The sequence below is a fragment of the Strix aluco genome, chromosome 2, assembly GCF_031877795.1.
Source record: "Strix aluco isolate bStrAlu1 chromosome 2, bStrAlu1.hap1, whole genome shotgun sequence".
In the NCBI taxonomy this organism is placed as follows: Eukaryota; Metazoa; Chordata; class Aves; order Strigiformes; family Strigidae; genus Strix; species Strix aluco.
The window spans coordinates 24,904,452-24,921,696 of record NC_133932.1 but is presented as its reverse complement, the minus strand read 5'-3'; the positions used below and the strand labels follow the sequence as shown (position 1 = coordinate 24,921,696).

General features: G+C 37.4%; 1 protein-coding gene across 1 annotated transcript in view; it reads right to left on the bottom strand.

Annotated features, from left to right (window-relative positions):
* ROBO1 (roundabout guidance receptor 1) overlaps positions 1–17,245 on the bottom strand; it is a 381,747-nt gene that overhangs the window by 81,826 nt on the left and 282,676 nt on the right. Inside the window, exons 4-5 of the mRNA XM_074816706.1 lie at positions 4,059–4,179; positions 202–340 (exon numbers count right to left, since the gene is read on the bottom strand). Of these exons, the coding sequence (XP_074672807.1) occupies positions 202–340; positions 4,059–4,179 (260 nt within the window). The remainder of the gene's footprint in view (positions 1–201; positions 341–4,058; positions 4,180–17,245) is intronic.

The following is a 17,245-nucleotide window of genomic DNA, read 5'->3' as shown; positions in this document are numbered from 1 at the left end:
AGCTCGAGAACAAGCCATTCTTAAGTTTCAATATGAATTATAACTTCAAACAGAAGTTACCTCAGTGCTAACTAGAACTGTTTTATTAGGTCAAGCCAGGCCTTCTCCATTCAAGAAAAATAAATGCTAGCTATCAGATGTTGAATGACTACATCATATACCAAGGTAGATGCAATAAAATGGTAACTCTGTGTACCACACCTTGCTTTTGGTAATTCCCCATCATCTTTCCTCCATCTTACTGTAGGGACTGGGTCACCTCTTGCCTCACACTTAAACTCCGCACTATCATCCACAGTTACAGCCAAATTACTTGGTCTCTTCACAAAAGATGGTCTCTCTAAAAGGAAAGGAAAGCAAAAAACAGATTAGTCCAGCAGTTCTGTGCCTGAATTGTGATCTTCCCTGAACTGTGACTGTTAGAGCAAGGGGAGCAGGGTGACGAACTTGATGGAGGTGCCTCTGCTGCCACTTCTCTCACTCCCCGCCCCAGGCAGAAGATCCGTAGCTCTGCAGATGGCCAGCACCGTGAACCTCAGCACAGGAGGCAGACGCTGTCAGCAGTTGCTCGGATCCAAGCACAGACTTCCTTACTTCTTATGTATCATCGTCACAGCTAATATAGCTAAAGGAAAACACAACCTACACAGAAAATCTAAATACACACTGATCCTCAGATAGAAGCACGCCTGCTGCAAGGACCCAGACAAATGTCCACTCATCTGCTGCACTGCTTCAAAAAGACAGAAGGCACAAACCAAACATCATCTCACTGGAGATTTTGACTCAGTGGTGCCTCTAAATTTGAAGGCTAAGGCCCAGCACACCATCTCTGCGAGGCTGCTTGCAGATGTCAGCAGCAGCTAGTGTTCAATGCAATCATTTCCAATGCTCCACTAGAAAGACAACAGTTTCTTTCACTAGCACACATAACATAAAAAAAGCCAAAAACCCCCACAATGTTCTCTCTATAATTTTTGTTCATAAAAATTGCTGTTATCCCTGACCCATATTGTAGGACATGCACGACTCAAGTCCTGGCTCACCAGAGTCAGACTAACTGCTGCATACTTTTTCTCAGGCTTTCTGAAACAAAATAGGATCTCAATACAGGCTGTGCTATTCTGGCAACCCAGTTACTAGCTGGAAATTTCAGGAAAGGGATCAACACACTCTGCTATTTGTAATAGGATTCAAAGCTTTATAGTGTTGGGCTATTCATAGTTCCATCATTCCATACCACGCTGGAGTACAGTGAGATTTGCACAAGCACAAGAAAGAAAAGTGTTTTTAACAATTTCTGGGATACTCTAGGAAGGATTACCCATCTAGAAAGGCAGCACCAGATGACAACAGGATGTCCATAAAAGAGCAGGGAAGTTTTAACAGCAGAGTGCTTGGCAGGTTCCTTTGCCTAAGGCAGATGACCTTTTTGCCTATAAACCTGTGAAAGATCTGAGGGAGTTGAGAAGGCAGTTGCATGTTTTGACTTGTATGTAACAAAAATATAAATATCATCTCCCTGGAACTGGAAGAGTCTGAAGCCAATGGCACAATCAGGAAGTGTGAATACTCAAAAATGCGCCACAAATTTCTCACAGGAGTACAAAAGCACCAGACAGAAGGATAAAGAGGCAATCCCATTTTCTTTGTGTCTCACATTTCTGTTTGAAAAAGGTGTTTCTGAATATTACTTTGAATTTGCAGCTAAAGATATAGAGATTCGGTATTATAAAATCTTAGTGAATGGTTCAAAAAGGACTGAAGTGGAAATGTGAACTGAACAAAACCCTATAAAAGAGCTTCCTTTATTCTTGAGGATGTCCAGACCAACTGGATGCTTGTGCTGTAGAAAACCTACCTTGGCTTGCAATGCTAGGCAAATAACATCACATGAAATAGCAAGTTGATCTTTAAGCTGTCAGTCCTAGCCTGGGTTCATATACAAGAAGTGAGAAATAAACCAGAGACCTACAGACATGAATCTAGCTATGAATTAATACAAATATAGATGTGTGTGTGTCATGTTGTCCTCCCCCCCCCCCCCCCCCCCCCCGCTCCCTTTCTTGTAGGTGCAGTAAAAATGCAATCTGAATGCAAGGATTAAACTTCAGAGTAAGAATATTTTGGGGAAGAACGTTCAACTTAATTATGCAACAGAAAAAGGACTGATCTGGTATGGCTAGGACTGCTGCACAACAGCAAAACCCACAAGAGGCACACTGTTCTCCAGATCCTAAAGGAAGAAAAAGAGTCCAAGAGCTTTTGACTGCCCATTCACAGCACTCTTATTCAAAAGCATAAATGGATAAGGGAAATCAGCACTGATTTAAGTAACTGTCTTTGTCACAAAAGTATTTGGTAAATACAAGGAAATCTTAGCAAGGATCACTTTGAAACTTTCTAATATTACAGTTTCTGGCATGCAATCCTCCCTCTGATCTAAAACAGAGACCTAAAAGCAGAAGTTCAACTTCTAAATAACCAAAACCCATAAACAGAAGATTTATGTTGAAAGATTTTAATATATGAAGTCAGCATGTTTCTCATGCTTTTTCACACATATCTAAGGCCTGAGTTGAAAGAATAAGGTGTATTAAAGATTTCTAGACACAGACTGATATGGCATTCAAAGCTTCACTGTCCTGTTTGAAAAAAAAAACCTCACTTAGTTTTCCCAGGCTGAAAATCAGAAATATGTTTGAAGGGAGAATGAGATGAAGGAAAAGGCAAAGACACTCTGCAGTGCATCCTTCTGACAGGTTATCCGCAAGAGTAGTATAGTATTTCCCAGCCTGGATTATGTAACAGTCCATACCATGATTCCTTGGTTAGTACTAGACTAGTGATGAACAATTAACTGGTACAGTTAACTAGGAGCCCAGCGCCAGGACTTTACTCAATGTAACTACAACCTTCTTTCAATTCTAGATTTTGTTTGGAAGTTCTAAAAGTCTATTTGAAAATAAACTTTCTCCCAAAGTGCTTCAAATTAAATTTTTAAAAAACAAAACACTATAGCGGATCATAGGAAGTCTTCCTCAGCTTCTAAAAGGTTACACACTATCTTGCTGCATACTCAGTTTCAACAACTTTAAGATGGCATACAATCTCATTTTATTACAGAAAACGCTGCTTCAAATAGAACTCTGAATAGGATTTCAAGCTGCTTGAGTCCTAACTCCAAAAAGTCGTGAAGACAGATAAAAATGACAAAGACTGACAAGACAGATCTTAAACCTGAATTTTAAAAAACCAAACCAAACCAAACCAAAAAAAGCAAAAGCCAGGACTACTGCAGCAGCACTGCGATGGAAACCAGTGTGTTATGAACAGTGGCTTCGATATTCTCATCCTGTGACGATAAAATACTTATTCATTCTGTGGAAACAATTCAGCTATCTCAAGTCTTCCCTACTTCAAAGTAACACAGGACACATTTTAAATGAAAACTACCAAAGCTGCATCTACAGTGATCATGAGGCAATTCTCCCATGCTGAAGGAATTCTGAGATTGCACTTAGGAGTTACAGCTTCTTTTCTGCAATAGCAACAAAAAATGCAATTTTTAGCTAAGCTCAGTTATCTTAAATGAAAAAGTATTTTTTGATACTCAGAGGAACTATCACTAGGATCACCTGAACAAGGAGACCTATTGTATCTTTACAGCAGTCACTACATACAACTACAAATGAAAGGATAATTATTTAGAATAATTTTGATTTTATTAAATGAGAGGGAAAAATTAAGCCTCTGCTTCTAGTGAAGTTTATTTTATTTTGCCATTATTTTAAATTACTGATCCAGTCAGTGGACACTGGCATTAATTTCAGTTCAATAACTGAGTAAGAAAGTGTCTTCCAACAGTGAAAACAGTCCAAGGTGGATTGCAAGGCCATTAAGTGCCACCCATTTGTTAGAACACAACCATGACAAAAACATTTTCAACATAAACACTGAGAAGGAAATAGATGAGAATGATTCTTAATAAAAGGCTTACTAGGAAAAACAGAAGTTGGACATTTTCACTAACACAGTCTTAAAGCAGGAGTTCTTACCTAGAACAGTGAGCTCTGCAACTTCACTTTCACGTTCTCCAACCATATTTGTTCCAACACAAACATATTTGCCAGCATCATTCTTTCTTGTATATGTGATCATAAGCTTTCCTCCTCTGATCTAGGACAAATCAAGGGTAATAAAACATATTTTAATATGAACTACTGATTTAATAATATTTACTAACCTGAAAAAGGTTTTGTTACAGATAGTGGAACAAAACAAGCCATCAGTGATTTTCCAAATCATACAAAAAAGTAAAAAAAAAAAAAAAAAATATTAATCTAATTTTTCTCTCTTATGCAAAAAGCTTGCCTCTTAGTTTTACATCAGTATTTTAAAACCTCTCAGATGTGGACCCCCATTACTCTTTTCTTCATTCTGCGTAATGTAATACTGGCTGTTCAACAGCCTGGTTTTGGCCACCAGCTTGTTGGTCAGAAGGACTACAATTCCTTCCTATGTACTACTGCAGCTTGCTGTAATCAGGTGGAGAGTAAAAATTAGCACTAGACAGAAATCCCATTTTCACATGAAGTGCTGCAATTACTTTTCCTTGACAAGAAATATGTGTATGTTATCCTACCATTGGTCGTGCTCTTTATTATTCATGAATTCTGTGTTTGTTTTGTTTTTCATTTCTTAAGGAAATGAAGGAAATTTTTTATTCTTTAGTTTTACACCTTTAAATAAGTAATTTTAAAGGCTGATAAGCAGCTGGACAGATGCAAATAAAGCCTTACTGGGAAATGAATAACATTCTGCTCTTAATTCTGAACTGAGTTTTTGAAAGATAATGGAATTCCAATAACCCCCAAATCAGAAAACATACTTCCCCTTTGTGATTCCAAATCATATTATTTTATATATGAAAATATATAATATTAACATAAATATACAAATAATTAAACATTATATGAATATTAGTTTATGTAAATATATGTAGTATAAAAATTAAAATGCATATGAAAATATCTCATCTCCTTTTTAAAAGAATTTATTCTCCCATTTGATTAACAAAATGGTTGAACAAGTTTCAAAGGTCACCAAAATGCAGCAAAATTTGTGCAGGCAACTGAATACATACCATGTTTACTTTAATATACAAAAATGTTACTTAATTACATTGTTAAGTGAACATAAGCTTATGAGTCCAATCACGTATGAAAACCACTGCAGTTCAAGGCATGAGTGGAAATACACAATAAATAAAAGCCACATATGAAGGTACATGAAAGGGTCTAATGTGGTCAGTGACAAGGAAGGGAGTGTTCTCAATATGAGGTATTTTGATCAAGTTGCCTGCAGTTGGAAATCCATCCCTGAAAATTTGACATCTTGAGCAGTGTTGGGCTCTTATTATCATTGTAAGATGTACACACACAAAGATGACAGTCAGTTATTGAGATAAATGAACATGCACGTGTAACGTAGATAGTGTTGCATACAAATTTTCTTCTGTTCCCTTTGGCACCCGTTGTTTGAGAACAGAAAAGATACGTCCTTTACCATCCAGAAATCTACTAATGCTGAAATTTCAATGGGGATTTGAGGCATGAAGAATGAAAAAATAAAGGTCACCTGCAAATACACATTTTTCAAGAATCTGTGTGTATTTTTAGATTGTTGACCCCTTGAATTGGTAAGCATGAGAAGAAAATGTAAAATATAACTAAAAGTCTATCTATATTTATTCCTGTTTTACATTTCCCTAAATCACAGAAAGCTATTTATTTCCAATTAATCTATTGAAAGGATTTTAAAAAACAATTTTAGAAAGATTTCCACATGCATTTTGGGTATTTGTATATCCAGATACATATGCAGAAATACATATTTTTCATGTGTATCAATACTGAATGCACTGGATTTAACAAAGAAATGTATTTACATATCACAAGAATCTACCAACTCAGCTGATGATTTCAAACCCATGTAAACTGAAAGCAGTGATTTTCATACATGTCTTAAGAGCTTAAGTCCTACTGACGTTCACTAGAATTTGTGCTCCCCTGTGATTTTAGCACTTAAGAAAATCTCATTCAAACCCATTACAATATGACACAACTGTATATTTTGCACAAATTGCAACCTCCAGCAAGAACTATCCTAGGAATTTCTTCTAGGAATCACTCTTCAAAGCATAAAAGGCGCTTTTCTTCCAAGTTATTTGAGATTTACATAAGAAAGAAGACATCCCTCATGGACGTTGAGGCAGACTTCCAAAGACTCGATATTCCTACTGAAGGAAGCTGTGCTTCCAAGATGGAATTCTGAATGCATTTGCTTTATTTTTGTTGACCTTTTTCGTTTCTTTGTTTTCCTTAAAACAGAAGAAGGGTTTAGAACTTAAGCTACAATGATGGCTACACCACATTAAATTGTGATGAATTACACAACTGCAATAAAATGTACCACAAGCGCCTGTGGAATTACGTATGTGTGTAACTAGAGCATTCACAGATGGCTAGAAGAAAGCGTACATCCGCTGTTGGGTCACTACCCAAGTTTTCCATTAAATTTTAACAATTAGGTACCCACCATCTCATTAAGATTGATCAAGCCCTTCTATTTATTAATGAGACATTGCAAATCAAATCTGTAGCTATGACAAATTTTTATGTTCTCTATGTGCAACGCTTGCCACTTTTTCTCTCAACAGGAAATCCTAGAAATACCTATGCACCGTAGATCAATGTCTTTAAGTAACAAAGTACACACTGAAATACACACATGTGAATTTTTGGAGGAACACATAAGGAATCACTGCTGCATTTCTTTGTCTTATGAAGTTCATATCCAGTAAGTCCAGTACTGTAAGTTCATATCCAGTATTTAGAGCAGTAAAGAGCCACATCACCTTTGGGGACAGTATCTGAAATCCTGCAAATCAGAACTATTCATAGTCTGTGGATACTTAACAGTTAATCAAGGCATTTTAATTTGAGCATTTTGGCTCTTCTCATGTTTGTGCCCCTGCCCCAGCTGGACTTCATAGTAGCAAATGATATAACAGTTTGAAAAAGTGACAGGCAGTGTAACATTTCATCCCAAACCTCCAGAAGAGTTGTTACCATATTGAATACAAAGAGAAGTCCTTTCTTCCACATAAACAAGATAGAGCCAACAGCTTTATTACACTACTCTGGTAGATACTGCCTATCATGGGAAAAGAATTGCTTTGCTAACTGCCAAAGCTTTAAGACCAATTTTGAAAAGATGGAAGTAAGTATCATATTTCATTTATACAGAAATGATGCCAAGGCACTTTTTGACTTTTCATGCCCTTTCAGGATTTTTTGTTCTGTGCCTACCAGCAGATTTATCAGGGCTGTGCAAGTAGAGAAGACGAGAATAGCACTGAATACTGATGAAAGAAAAAGATTGTGATCAGCAGTTCACAGATGATCTTCAGTTGCCGGTAACACGTATGGATTGTTGTATGTACGTTAAAAGAATATCTGATAGCATGGTGACTTACAAAGACTTATTGAAAGCTATTTTCTATGACCTGCCTGCCTGACTATATTTTGCTTCTCATGAGTAAAGTGTTCATTCAAGCAAGTCCACTTCATTTATTTTTTTTAAACAATAGTTGAAGATGTTCATACAGAAAACTCTAGGCACCCACAGAGTTAACTAGGTCCAGAACTGTAAATTATGGCCACCCAGCAGCAAAAAATCATATACAAATAATGAATCAACTCAGTCAGCCAATAAATCAAATCCATAAAAACTTACCCAAGGGTTCTACAACATACCACCAAGTATTCAGTATAGCTGTACACATACATATACTTATTCTAAGACCATATTTTATATACCTATGTCTGTTGTTGTGTGTGTGTGTAAATTTCTGTATGTATAAATCCATACCCATCTGTCTGTGTTAAGAAATATTTTTATATATGTGGGTGATTCATTTACTTTTCACAGAAATGTGCTATGAAATATGAGAAAAAATGAAGTCATGAGAGAAATGCTTGGGAAGTCCAAATCTAAAAGTGACCATTTTTTTAAACTTTCTTTTAGCTCCTAGTTTCATTCTATTTAATAAATGAAATCTGCTCTGTTGCAAAATAATTCTAAAGCAAACTTGGATCCATAAGAAAATTAAATTTAGACTGCAGAGTGAAATACTGACCTCTGTTTGCACAGCCAGGGTTTCTGCATATGCAGTATCACAAATTTCACATATTTCAGTCTTCTATAGTACAGCATACATAATATCACTTTTTATTTAAATGGAATGTGACAGGCATGTGATATTAACCTGTCAGACATGGTCTTTGCTTTAAAAGAGTATCAACTAATTATAAACGACAATAAAACAGTTAATGAACAAGGCGAGTACAGGCAATTGTAACGAATAGTGTCACCAATGGTAGATACAAGTGAAATGGGAGCTTTTATTTCTTAGTTAGGAAACACAGAGCTTGCTCATTTCCCTCTCTGCGGTCTAACATCCCAAAACAGAATCACAGAATCGTCTAGGTTGGAAAAGACCTTGAAGATCATCTAGTCCAACCATTATCATCTAGTCCAACCAAACAGATTAGTATATCCTATATTATGACTTATCACTGCAGCATAGACTTTAAGGCATGGAATGTCAGCAATAGAAGACAACTTTGCAGTTTTAATGAAGGAAAAGACAGTATAAATGAATACCTACCCTAAATTTATATTTAAAAATGTGCATTTTGTTTGAAGCCTTGTGAATCCCATGTATTCTTCCCTACCTATTATAGCATGCTTAAATATCAGACACTAGACATCAAAACGTGTTTGGAATAGGTCTTCAACAATGATTAAAGTTTGTTCTTGTTCAACTTCAAAGTGCAGACAGAGGAGTCTGTCCTGCTTTCAGTTCCATTTTCTGGGACCCCAGGAAGGTACGTACTGCCTCCTCCAGATCAAACACAAAGAAAGTTCTATTTCAAAGAAGTTTAAAACATACTTTCAAGTGGTCTTCCTGTGCTGTAAATCTGTCATGACAAAGTGCTAGTCAATTGTTCCCCTGTATCATACAGGGCAACAAAACAGTCTTGCAATGATGACAGGCCTGAAGGTAGAGTCTATAAAGGATGGTGCAAAACACATAGGAAGATAGCTTTACTTAAAAAGAAGGTGCATTTAAGGTAGATAAAATGACAATAGATTCAAGCTGCTGCTTCTGGCACTCCCGCCAATCCGGCCAGGATACATCAGAGTCAGCTCAGATTCAATTCTGCTCATGAGACTGCTTTCCCCTCTTTTATGGCCTCATTATTAATGGCGGTATGTACAAGAAGATGGAAATCTACAAAGGCTTAAGGGTTATCTGTGCCCTGAATTGTTTGGTGACTTCAGAGGCAGCTGAGGGTTATTCAGCCCTTGGAATTATCACAAAAAACCAAATAGCAGAATTACCATATGTGTTTGATACTTCACCCAACTAACAAGATCATGGAAACAGTCAAGATCTATGCAGAATGTTATAAATCAACTTCAGAAAAGAAAAATCCATACTTCAGAAGTTTAAAACTGTAACAATCCCACACTTACTTTCTACAAGCATTTGGCTTTTGTTAATTACAAAGGAAGATTTAATTCAAAATAGGCTGTATTGGCTCACATTAATCAGAACTAGTTTCTAAATAGACGGCTATGTTTATATGAAAATATTTGAACCAGTAAAATACTTTCCTGAAACGTTTTCACAGTTACAGTCCAAAACATCTACTGTGTAATACATCTGTTCTTATTATAAACCAAAATTAAAATCCTCCTACATCAAAAGCATTTTACAATTACCTTAATGGCCTTAAATTTGCTCTACCAAGATCTCAAAAAAAAAAAAAAAAAAGAAAGTAGCAAACACTTGTCACAGAAACTGTTTTTCACAATGCTATTTACTGAGTACAGAAACTAAACTTAACTAATAGGCAACACATAAGCATATCCTATGGGTCAGTAAAAAATACATAGAACTAACCAATCTTTCTGCCACACCAAAAGAAAGCCCAACTGAGCCCAACATGGGAATGACATGTTTTTAATGACAACTACAATACTTCTGTAAAACTGTAAATTAACCTCATGCATGAATCTCCCCTGGATGCATTGGTGCATATGTAGCTTTCACTACAATCAGTGATTGAAATCAGAAATAAAAGTGAACTTGAACTGAACTTGGTGTCTGGTATGTCTTCATTTATCTCCCCTTAAGCAAGTCAGATGATTTGAAGTATCTGTTACACAGGAATTTTCTTTTAAGCATCACCACCACTGTATTATTTACACACCTCCAAGGACCAGCTGGGGTCCACACAAAATCTCTCAGTTTTTAATTATGTTACCTAAAGAATCACAAATGTAATATGGAAAAATAATCCTAACAAACCACAAATTTTAAAACATATAAAAAATTCCTACCTGGTAACCATAAAAGAAATAACATAGCCCAAATCTACAGAGGAATTTAGTAGCCTATTTCCCACTGAGAGTGCCTACTCTGCAAAAGACAAACACAAGGCCGCTCTGTGGGGCTGTGTCAAAAAGTCACCAAGAATGAAGCCAAGGGCCGTTTCAGACAGGCTCTCCAGGGCCCATTTGCAAAACCAGACCAGACTCTGGAGTGACTCTGTATGCTGCAGGGCACTCCTAAAGCCTGCAGACAGCACCGGGGAGTGGGGGGGGGTGGTGGAGGGAGGAGGAGTACCACCACCGTGCCACTCCGGAGGGGTATGGACTCTGCTGCTGATTTCAAGGGAATTTCAGTTCCTAACTGTCCTTGTAGGTATTGACCAATGTTGGCTTACTTTTCTAAGCCTGGACTTAATGTGGGCAGGAAAACAACATGAATTTAAGACAACTCAGTATCATGGGGTGTATTTTGTCAATAGGAAATTTCCTACTTTCCCCTGAGGAAAGAGGAGCTGTGCAGAGCATGAGTCTCCAACAGCAGAGTCCTAACTTTCAACTTCAAACCTTAGAAGCATGGCTAGATAAAACTTCACTAAGACTTGTAATCTGATGAAAGACATCTCTCAGAGTGCAGATCTCTCACAGCCATTGTGCTTAAAAATGGGATTTTTCAAGGTCCTGATATAGGGTCCTCTAAAGGGAGCTGTTCTGACAGTAATCAAGTTATCAAGAGCGTTGAAATACATGTTCATAGGTCGTCTTCTATGATGACCCCCCACAAGAAATTGAAAGGCCTTTAATATGCAAAACCAAGGTTCTCCTGGACTTAAAAGCACAATTGTGAAACAACAGCAACAACAAAATCTTGACAGTCTGAGAAGAGAGAATAAAAATAAAAAACAACTATTAAAAATTTTCTCTGGGCATCAGTCTGTGCAGCAGGTCATTAGTTTCAGTCATTCAGTGACCTTCTGAGATGAAGCAGATTTGGCTCAGACTCCTGCTTGCCTCAAGGAGAGGCACATTCTCTCTGAGACTGGCTGTTCACTGCTGGCTCCTCACTGAAAGGGATGAGAATTACAGGCTTCCAGAACCTTCCCATGATGGTTGCACTTCCTGCACTCATTTGCCTGTGAAAGCTTTCCTCCCTGGAGCTGGCGCAGCAGCTTCCCAAGGGAAAGTGTGTTAACCTGAGCTCTTCATGGCATAGAATACAAGCTGAGAACCAAACCAAGCAAGTAAAATTTGTCACAGGTGGCAAAAATGCCGTGGCTTCTTTCATACGTTTCCAAGCTGGTATTCTGACAGTCTTAAACGTTGAGACAGATCTGACTTCTTATTCAAAATATTTTCTTTCGAAACTTTACAACCAAGTTCATTTCCAAAAAAGCACTGACCCTACCAACTAAACACTACAAATACACAAAAATTTTTGCAAAACGTAACCCTGAAAGAAAAAAAAATGTTTTCTAACATAACTAAGAAACCTACTGATTCTCTGACTTCTGACCAAGATGACATGTTATGGAAATGTAGCCACACTTCAAAAAAGCATACAAACCTGGATTAAATTTTTACTGCATTTATCTCTGACTGAGCCTAAGCTTAGTAGAACTCTAACTTTTAGACTATGTTGGACATACAAAGTTGGGAAAACATTAAGCCTTTCACATAATTTGTGTAATGCTGTCAAAAGAAGGAACACATGCACCACATTGTTCATTTTTCATGAACAGCTAAACACAAAAGTAATATATTAATCTGCCACATTTCACTCTTCCATCAGCGATCACTGCAGCTCTTGTGACTCCAGCACATGCAAATCATAAATCTCAGATTTCTTTGTATTTTTTGTGGTCTGCACACAGGCTTTGTGCTACAGGACTAAGGCAAAAACCTACAGTCACAGGCAACCACAAGCAAATCTGACTGTAACTTTCATTTTTATTGAACGAACACTGAAAAGTCACTGAGCTAGATATTACAGCTATAGAGAAGATCCCTGCTTGAAAGATGTTAAAATTTAAACTTACAAAGAATAAAGAGGAGAATGTATGCACAGAGAGGTAAAGATCAAATCCCCAATCTCCCCAGCTCATACAGCAGCCCAGTGTCATTATTTTAATTTCGTGCTCAACTTCAGATCATCCAGACAGACTCAACAGCCAGTGAGTGACCTGCAGATCTCGGTCTGTTCACAAGTGTCCAGTCCTCTGTTGCTATACAATATAAGCTGATCTGTAGCACTGGACAGTGAAGCCAGGAGCTACTTGGAGTCTCTGTTATCCTTAAAATACTCCAGCACAGGTTGCAATCAAGCAGAACAAAGCATACACTGTTCCCATTCTCTATATGTACTTGGATCATTGCTCCCTGATGCTCACTCATTTCCCGTCACCATCCTTTAAGTATGATACCCTCTGAGAGCTGTTTGTGGGCTACTGCTAGGCTTGCTGCTGAGAAATACGGCCTGTGTGTCAGCAGGAACAGGCTGCCTACCAGTTCTGCTCTTCCCATTCAGCCCTTGCCTTTGGAGCAGCGAACTGCTTATTGCTCACTGTATAAATGGAAATGGTTACGGTGTGAATAGCCAAGGAGAATGAAGAAACTGAAGCCTGAAGAATGGTGCCTTTCCCCTTGCCTCATCTGCTCACGGCCGGGAGCTGCCCGAGCTATTCAGGGGGGCTCTGGAGCCCTGCTGGGCTAATTGCTTCCTTTGCAGCAGTTTCTTACTATTCCTCTCAGTTGCCACGTTGGGTTTAAACTCCTGGCACAATTTTTGTTGTTGTTAAAAGGGTATTGTAAACTGAACCAATGGAAAAGGTGGAGGAAAAAAAAGTGGCTGGAAGCAGGGAGAAACTGTTCTGGACACTGGAAATATCAGCTGCTCGACTTTTTCCATTCGTATTTATAAAGCAAACTAAACTATGATCTAGCTGGTCAAGTCCTGTTCGTAGCAGTTTGTTATGGGTGGAATGGGCTTGTAAAAGTGGCAGAGAAATTGAAATTACTCAGCACTTTCATTTTCCCAGTTTTTCTTGTGGCTGCGTGCGTGCCTTTTTTAAAACTAGTACTACCCTAACATAAATAAGAAGCTTTGACATCTTCTGTTAGCAGTGTAAAAACACATAACGAATAGAAAGTGATCTTTACAGAAAAGAAAAAGTGTTACTTGATCAGATTTCAGTTCTTTTGGTATGAAATACTTTTTTCTATGACAGCAACAGGAAGGTAAAAACTGCAATTGCATTCCCACAGTAAAACACAAAGACCACCACAGCATGCTTTCAAAACAGATACAAACCCAAATGTTCAGTCTGAAGTAAACACTTAACATTTAAAGATGTTACTGCTTCTTTGCCAGCTACTTAACATGACAAACAGAAAAGAAGATATACTTTTGCATTTAAAAGACTCACCTAATGAACATTCTGGCCAATTTTTTCAAAACAGATGACAAAAGTTAGGATTCCTTGGCCAGTGGGTAAGGTAAGGGGTAGTCAACACTTCTGACTATCAGATGGACATACTGACATGTCCAGGAGGTCGAGTTTGCAGTTCCACTCTTAAAATCTGGTCCTGAATGCAGATCACCAAAAGGTGCTGCCTATAGCCTATGCCATGCAATACACTGGGTGCCATCCTGACCAACTGGGGATCATTTACAAATGGGACAAGTAAGAGCTGCCCTCAGCTGCAGTCCCATCAACGTCTGAACTCACCACTCCTGAGACACTCTATGACTCCTATCAGTGCCCCAAATACATAAAAATACTTCTAGGGAAAATATTTATGATTGGCACTTCTCTGTGTTGTTCCTGTTACCACAAATTTTTCCTTTGCTCACTTCCTTCTCATGCTGATGCACCTCAAGGAAAGGTAGGGAAAATGATCCAAAAATACACACTAAAGAATGCTGGGGAAAGTTGCCATATGCGAACAGGCACGGAAGACAGTATTTAAAGGACTGTCTTGACAGTATCTATGCAAACAAAAGACCTTATCAATAAGCTTTCTTAGTCTTCTTGCCTCCTTTTCCAACACAAACAAACATTAACAGGATCAACCACTACTGCAGTACGTAAACAAATTTCAGTAGGTCACATCAGTACCCTGATGTGTGCACTAAGGTATAACCTTACAGAAAATTTTGTTAACAATAAAGTTCACCTTCATTCATCTCAGAGGACATGTTTGTTCCAACACAGATCCACTGATTTCGCTTATTTATGTCCAGAGAAGGTGAGTAAATGATACTTGCTACCCTTGCAAACTCATTTTTAATGGAAGACTAGTAATGTGGATTTTGAAACCTGAATAAACATTGAAAAATTAAGGGAAAAAGTTCCAAAACCCCTTAAGTATGAGAAGTGTAAAACCAAAATAGTCATCTGAACTAAGACTTCATCAACTATGCATTGTACTTTGCATTATATTATTAGGGATTACATTTCATGTACTTCATACAGACTTTTGCTACGATAGCCATGTTGCTGATTTTTTTGAAGAAAAAAGAAAGCAAAATTCTACTGAAAATGGCAGTCAGTAATGACCAGAAAAGTCATAATTTTAGAGAACCTTTGATATAGAGGAAAAAAAATGTGTTTTGGTGATTCTCTTCACCTTTCAGATAGTTCCATATGTTACTACACATTTGACAAAAGTGCCATAAAACCTTAAAAAGTTTTGTCCCTTGATGAGATCCACTTTCAGTGGATTGCAATGAAATGCTACATGCTTTCCCCAAACCTAAAATTTGGCAAGAGATGTTTGATAGAATATAATATGAATATTTCCACCATATTTCAGAAAAATGCTTGATTTTTTAAAATTTCTGAATACAGAAATTCTGGAAAATCCTGTTAGATTCAAACTCTCGTTCCAGACCTGTAAGAACTGAATGCTGTACTATAGATATTATTACTTTCAAACATCCATGCAAAGAACAATCTGATATACAGGCTATTCTATGCATACAATATTAAAATATTGTATTTGCTGTATTTAGAGTTGTCTTTAATAACATGTTAGATTTTGATCTAGGCTCATTCTTCTCGCACAGCCAAGCAAATTTCATAGTGGGACTGCCTAGACATATACCACAAAGGTATGAGCTTATGATCCTAATGGTAACTTTTCAACAACTGCTTAGGAGAAGTTCACCTTGAAGCAGAGGACTGGGCCTCTGCTGAGCCTGAAATCCTTGTAGCCCAAAGCAGCAACTCTGTTCCTGAGATGTAAGAGGAGGCAAAAGCCAAAGCAGGAAGAGGGATTTAATGAGATGGCACTTTTTCTTGAGGAGTGGAAGACCAGAAGCTCATTAATTGGGGATTTGGAAGAAGGTATGATAAAGTAGTCAGCTAGATACGTAGATATTAGAGTGGTTGGAAGTATTGTTTCTTTTTTTGTACAATCATGTGGTTAAATAAACAATACTTTTCCTTTTCAGAAACTTCTTTTGTGACATTGTCAACTACTGTTCAAATGCTTCCAAAGGGCAAAACCATTGGATCACACCTAAATGGAGTCAGTGTAGCTGCTACACTATTACAAATTTCCAGACAAGTCTAAGAGAAGGAAGATGACACAAATCTAACTGAAAGGAGTGATATAAGGCTTGTTACCTAGAAGAATGTGTTCACAGTGTTTATAGCGAGGACAGAGAAGGATACAACACAGTCCCAATAATATCTCAACTCTCTCTGCTGAATGTAAAGTGGACATAGAATAACTTCACATATAGTGCTGCAGATAGGTACCTAGGTGCAATGCCTGTAGAACTATTATAAAGACTGCAGTCTGTAGAAAGTAAGGAGGAAAGAATACAAAGGTAAAACCTAGTAGACTATGTGCTGCTTAGGATTAGAAGTAATCTCCTCCATTAGCAGAAACAAAAATTGCATTGGCATTCTCCACTGTACCTGGTCATCTATACCATATAAAACTTTTCAACATTAGCTAGTATCAACTCTCCAATGAGAATATGTGGAAGTCATTTGAAACAATGTAGGAGAGAGAATAAAACTTATTTTGGTATCTATTCCTTTTATTATTTCATGTCCACAAAACTGATGGCCATTAACAGCACCCAGAAGCAAATCTGGCCAGCCAAATGGCTTATGTGTTTTATCAGAGGACAATCTTGGGGAAAAAAATATGAACTCTGCTAAGAGCACGTTTTTAGGGTACAATGTATTAAAACAATATTTTGATATGCATTTGGAAAATCTGTGTCAACAGACTTCTCTTATAAGAGTTCCCTTGGCTAGATATCAGTACCATAAACAAGAACAGTATTGGCAAATATAAATTTCTGGGTTAACAAACCAAAACCTATTTTAATTATAACCATCTAATTATCCAACATGGTACCTTGGTAAGACAATTCCAAATAAAGTGTCCTTAACCTGTCAGTAGCTAGAAATTATCCCACAAAGCCAACACTTCATGATGTCTTTTTGTCTGTCACCACACACTTCTTTGCACTGTGCAGCTACATAGTACTGTAAGCAACAGTTCCAGTACGAATCAGCCCATTTTCAAATTTAAAATCCTTCCTCATCTTTTTATTGTTGCTTATAGCCATGCTTATAGCCATTGTTGTTTATAGCCATAGCTGTTATTTTAATAATTTAGTAAAAACAGAGATAAAGCTGTAAGTTCTAAAATTTCACATCTATTTTAACACAAAATTAGGAAGAAATATAATTCATTCTCAAAAATCATCAAAACATACTCCTATGAAAAAGACTGAGGCTTCTGTTTAAGTTGTTTGAAA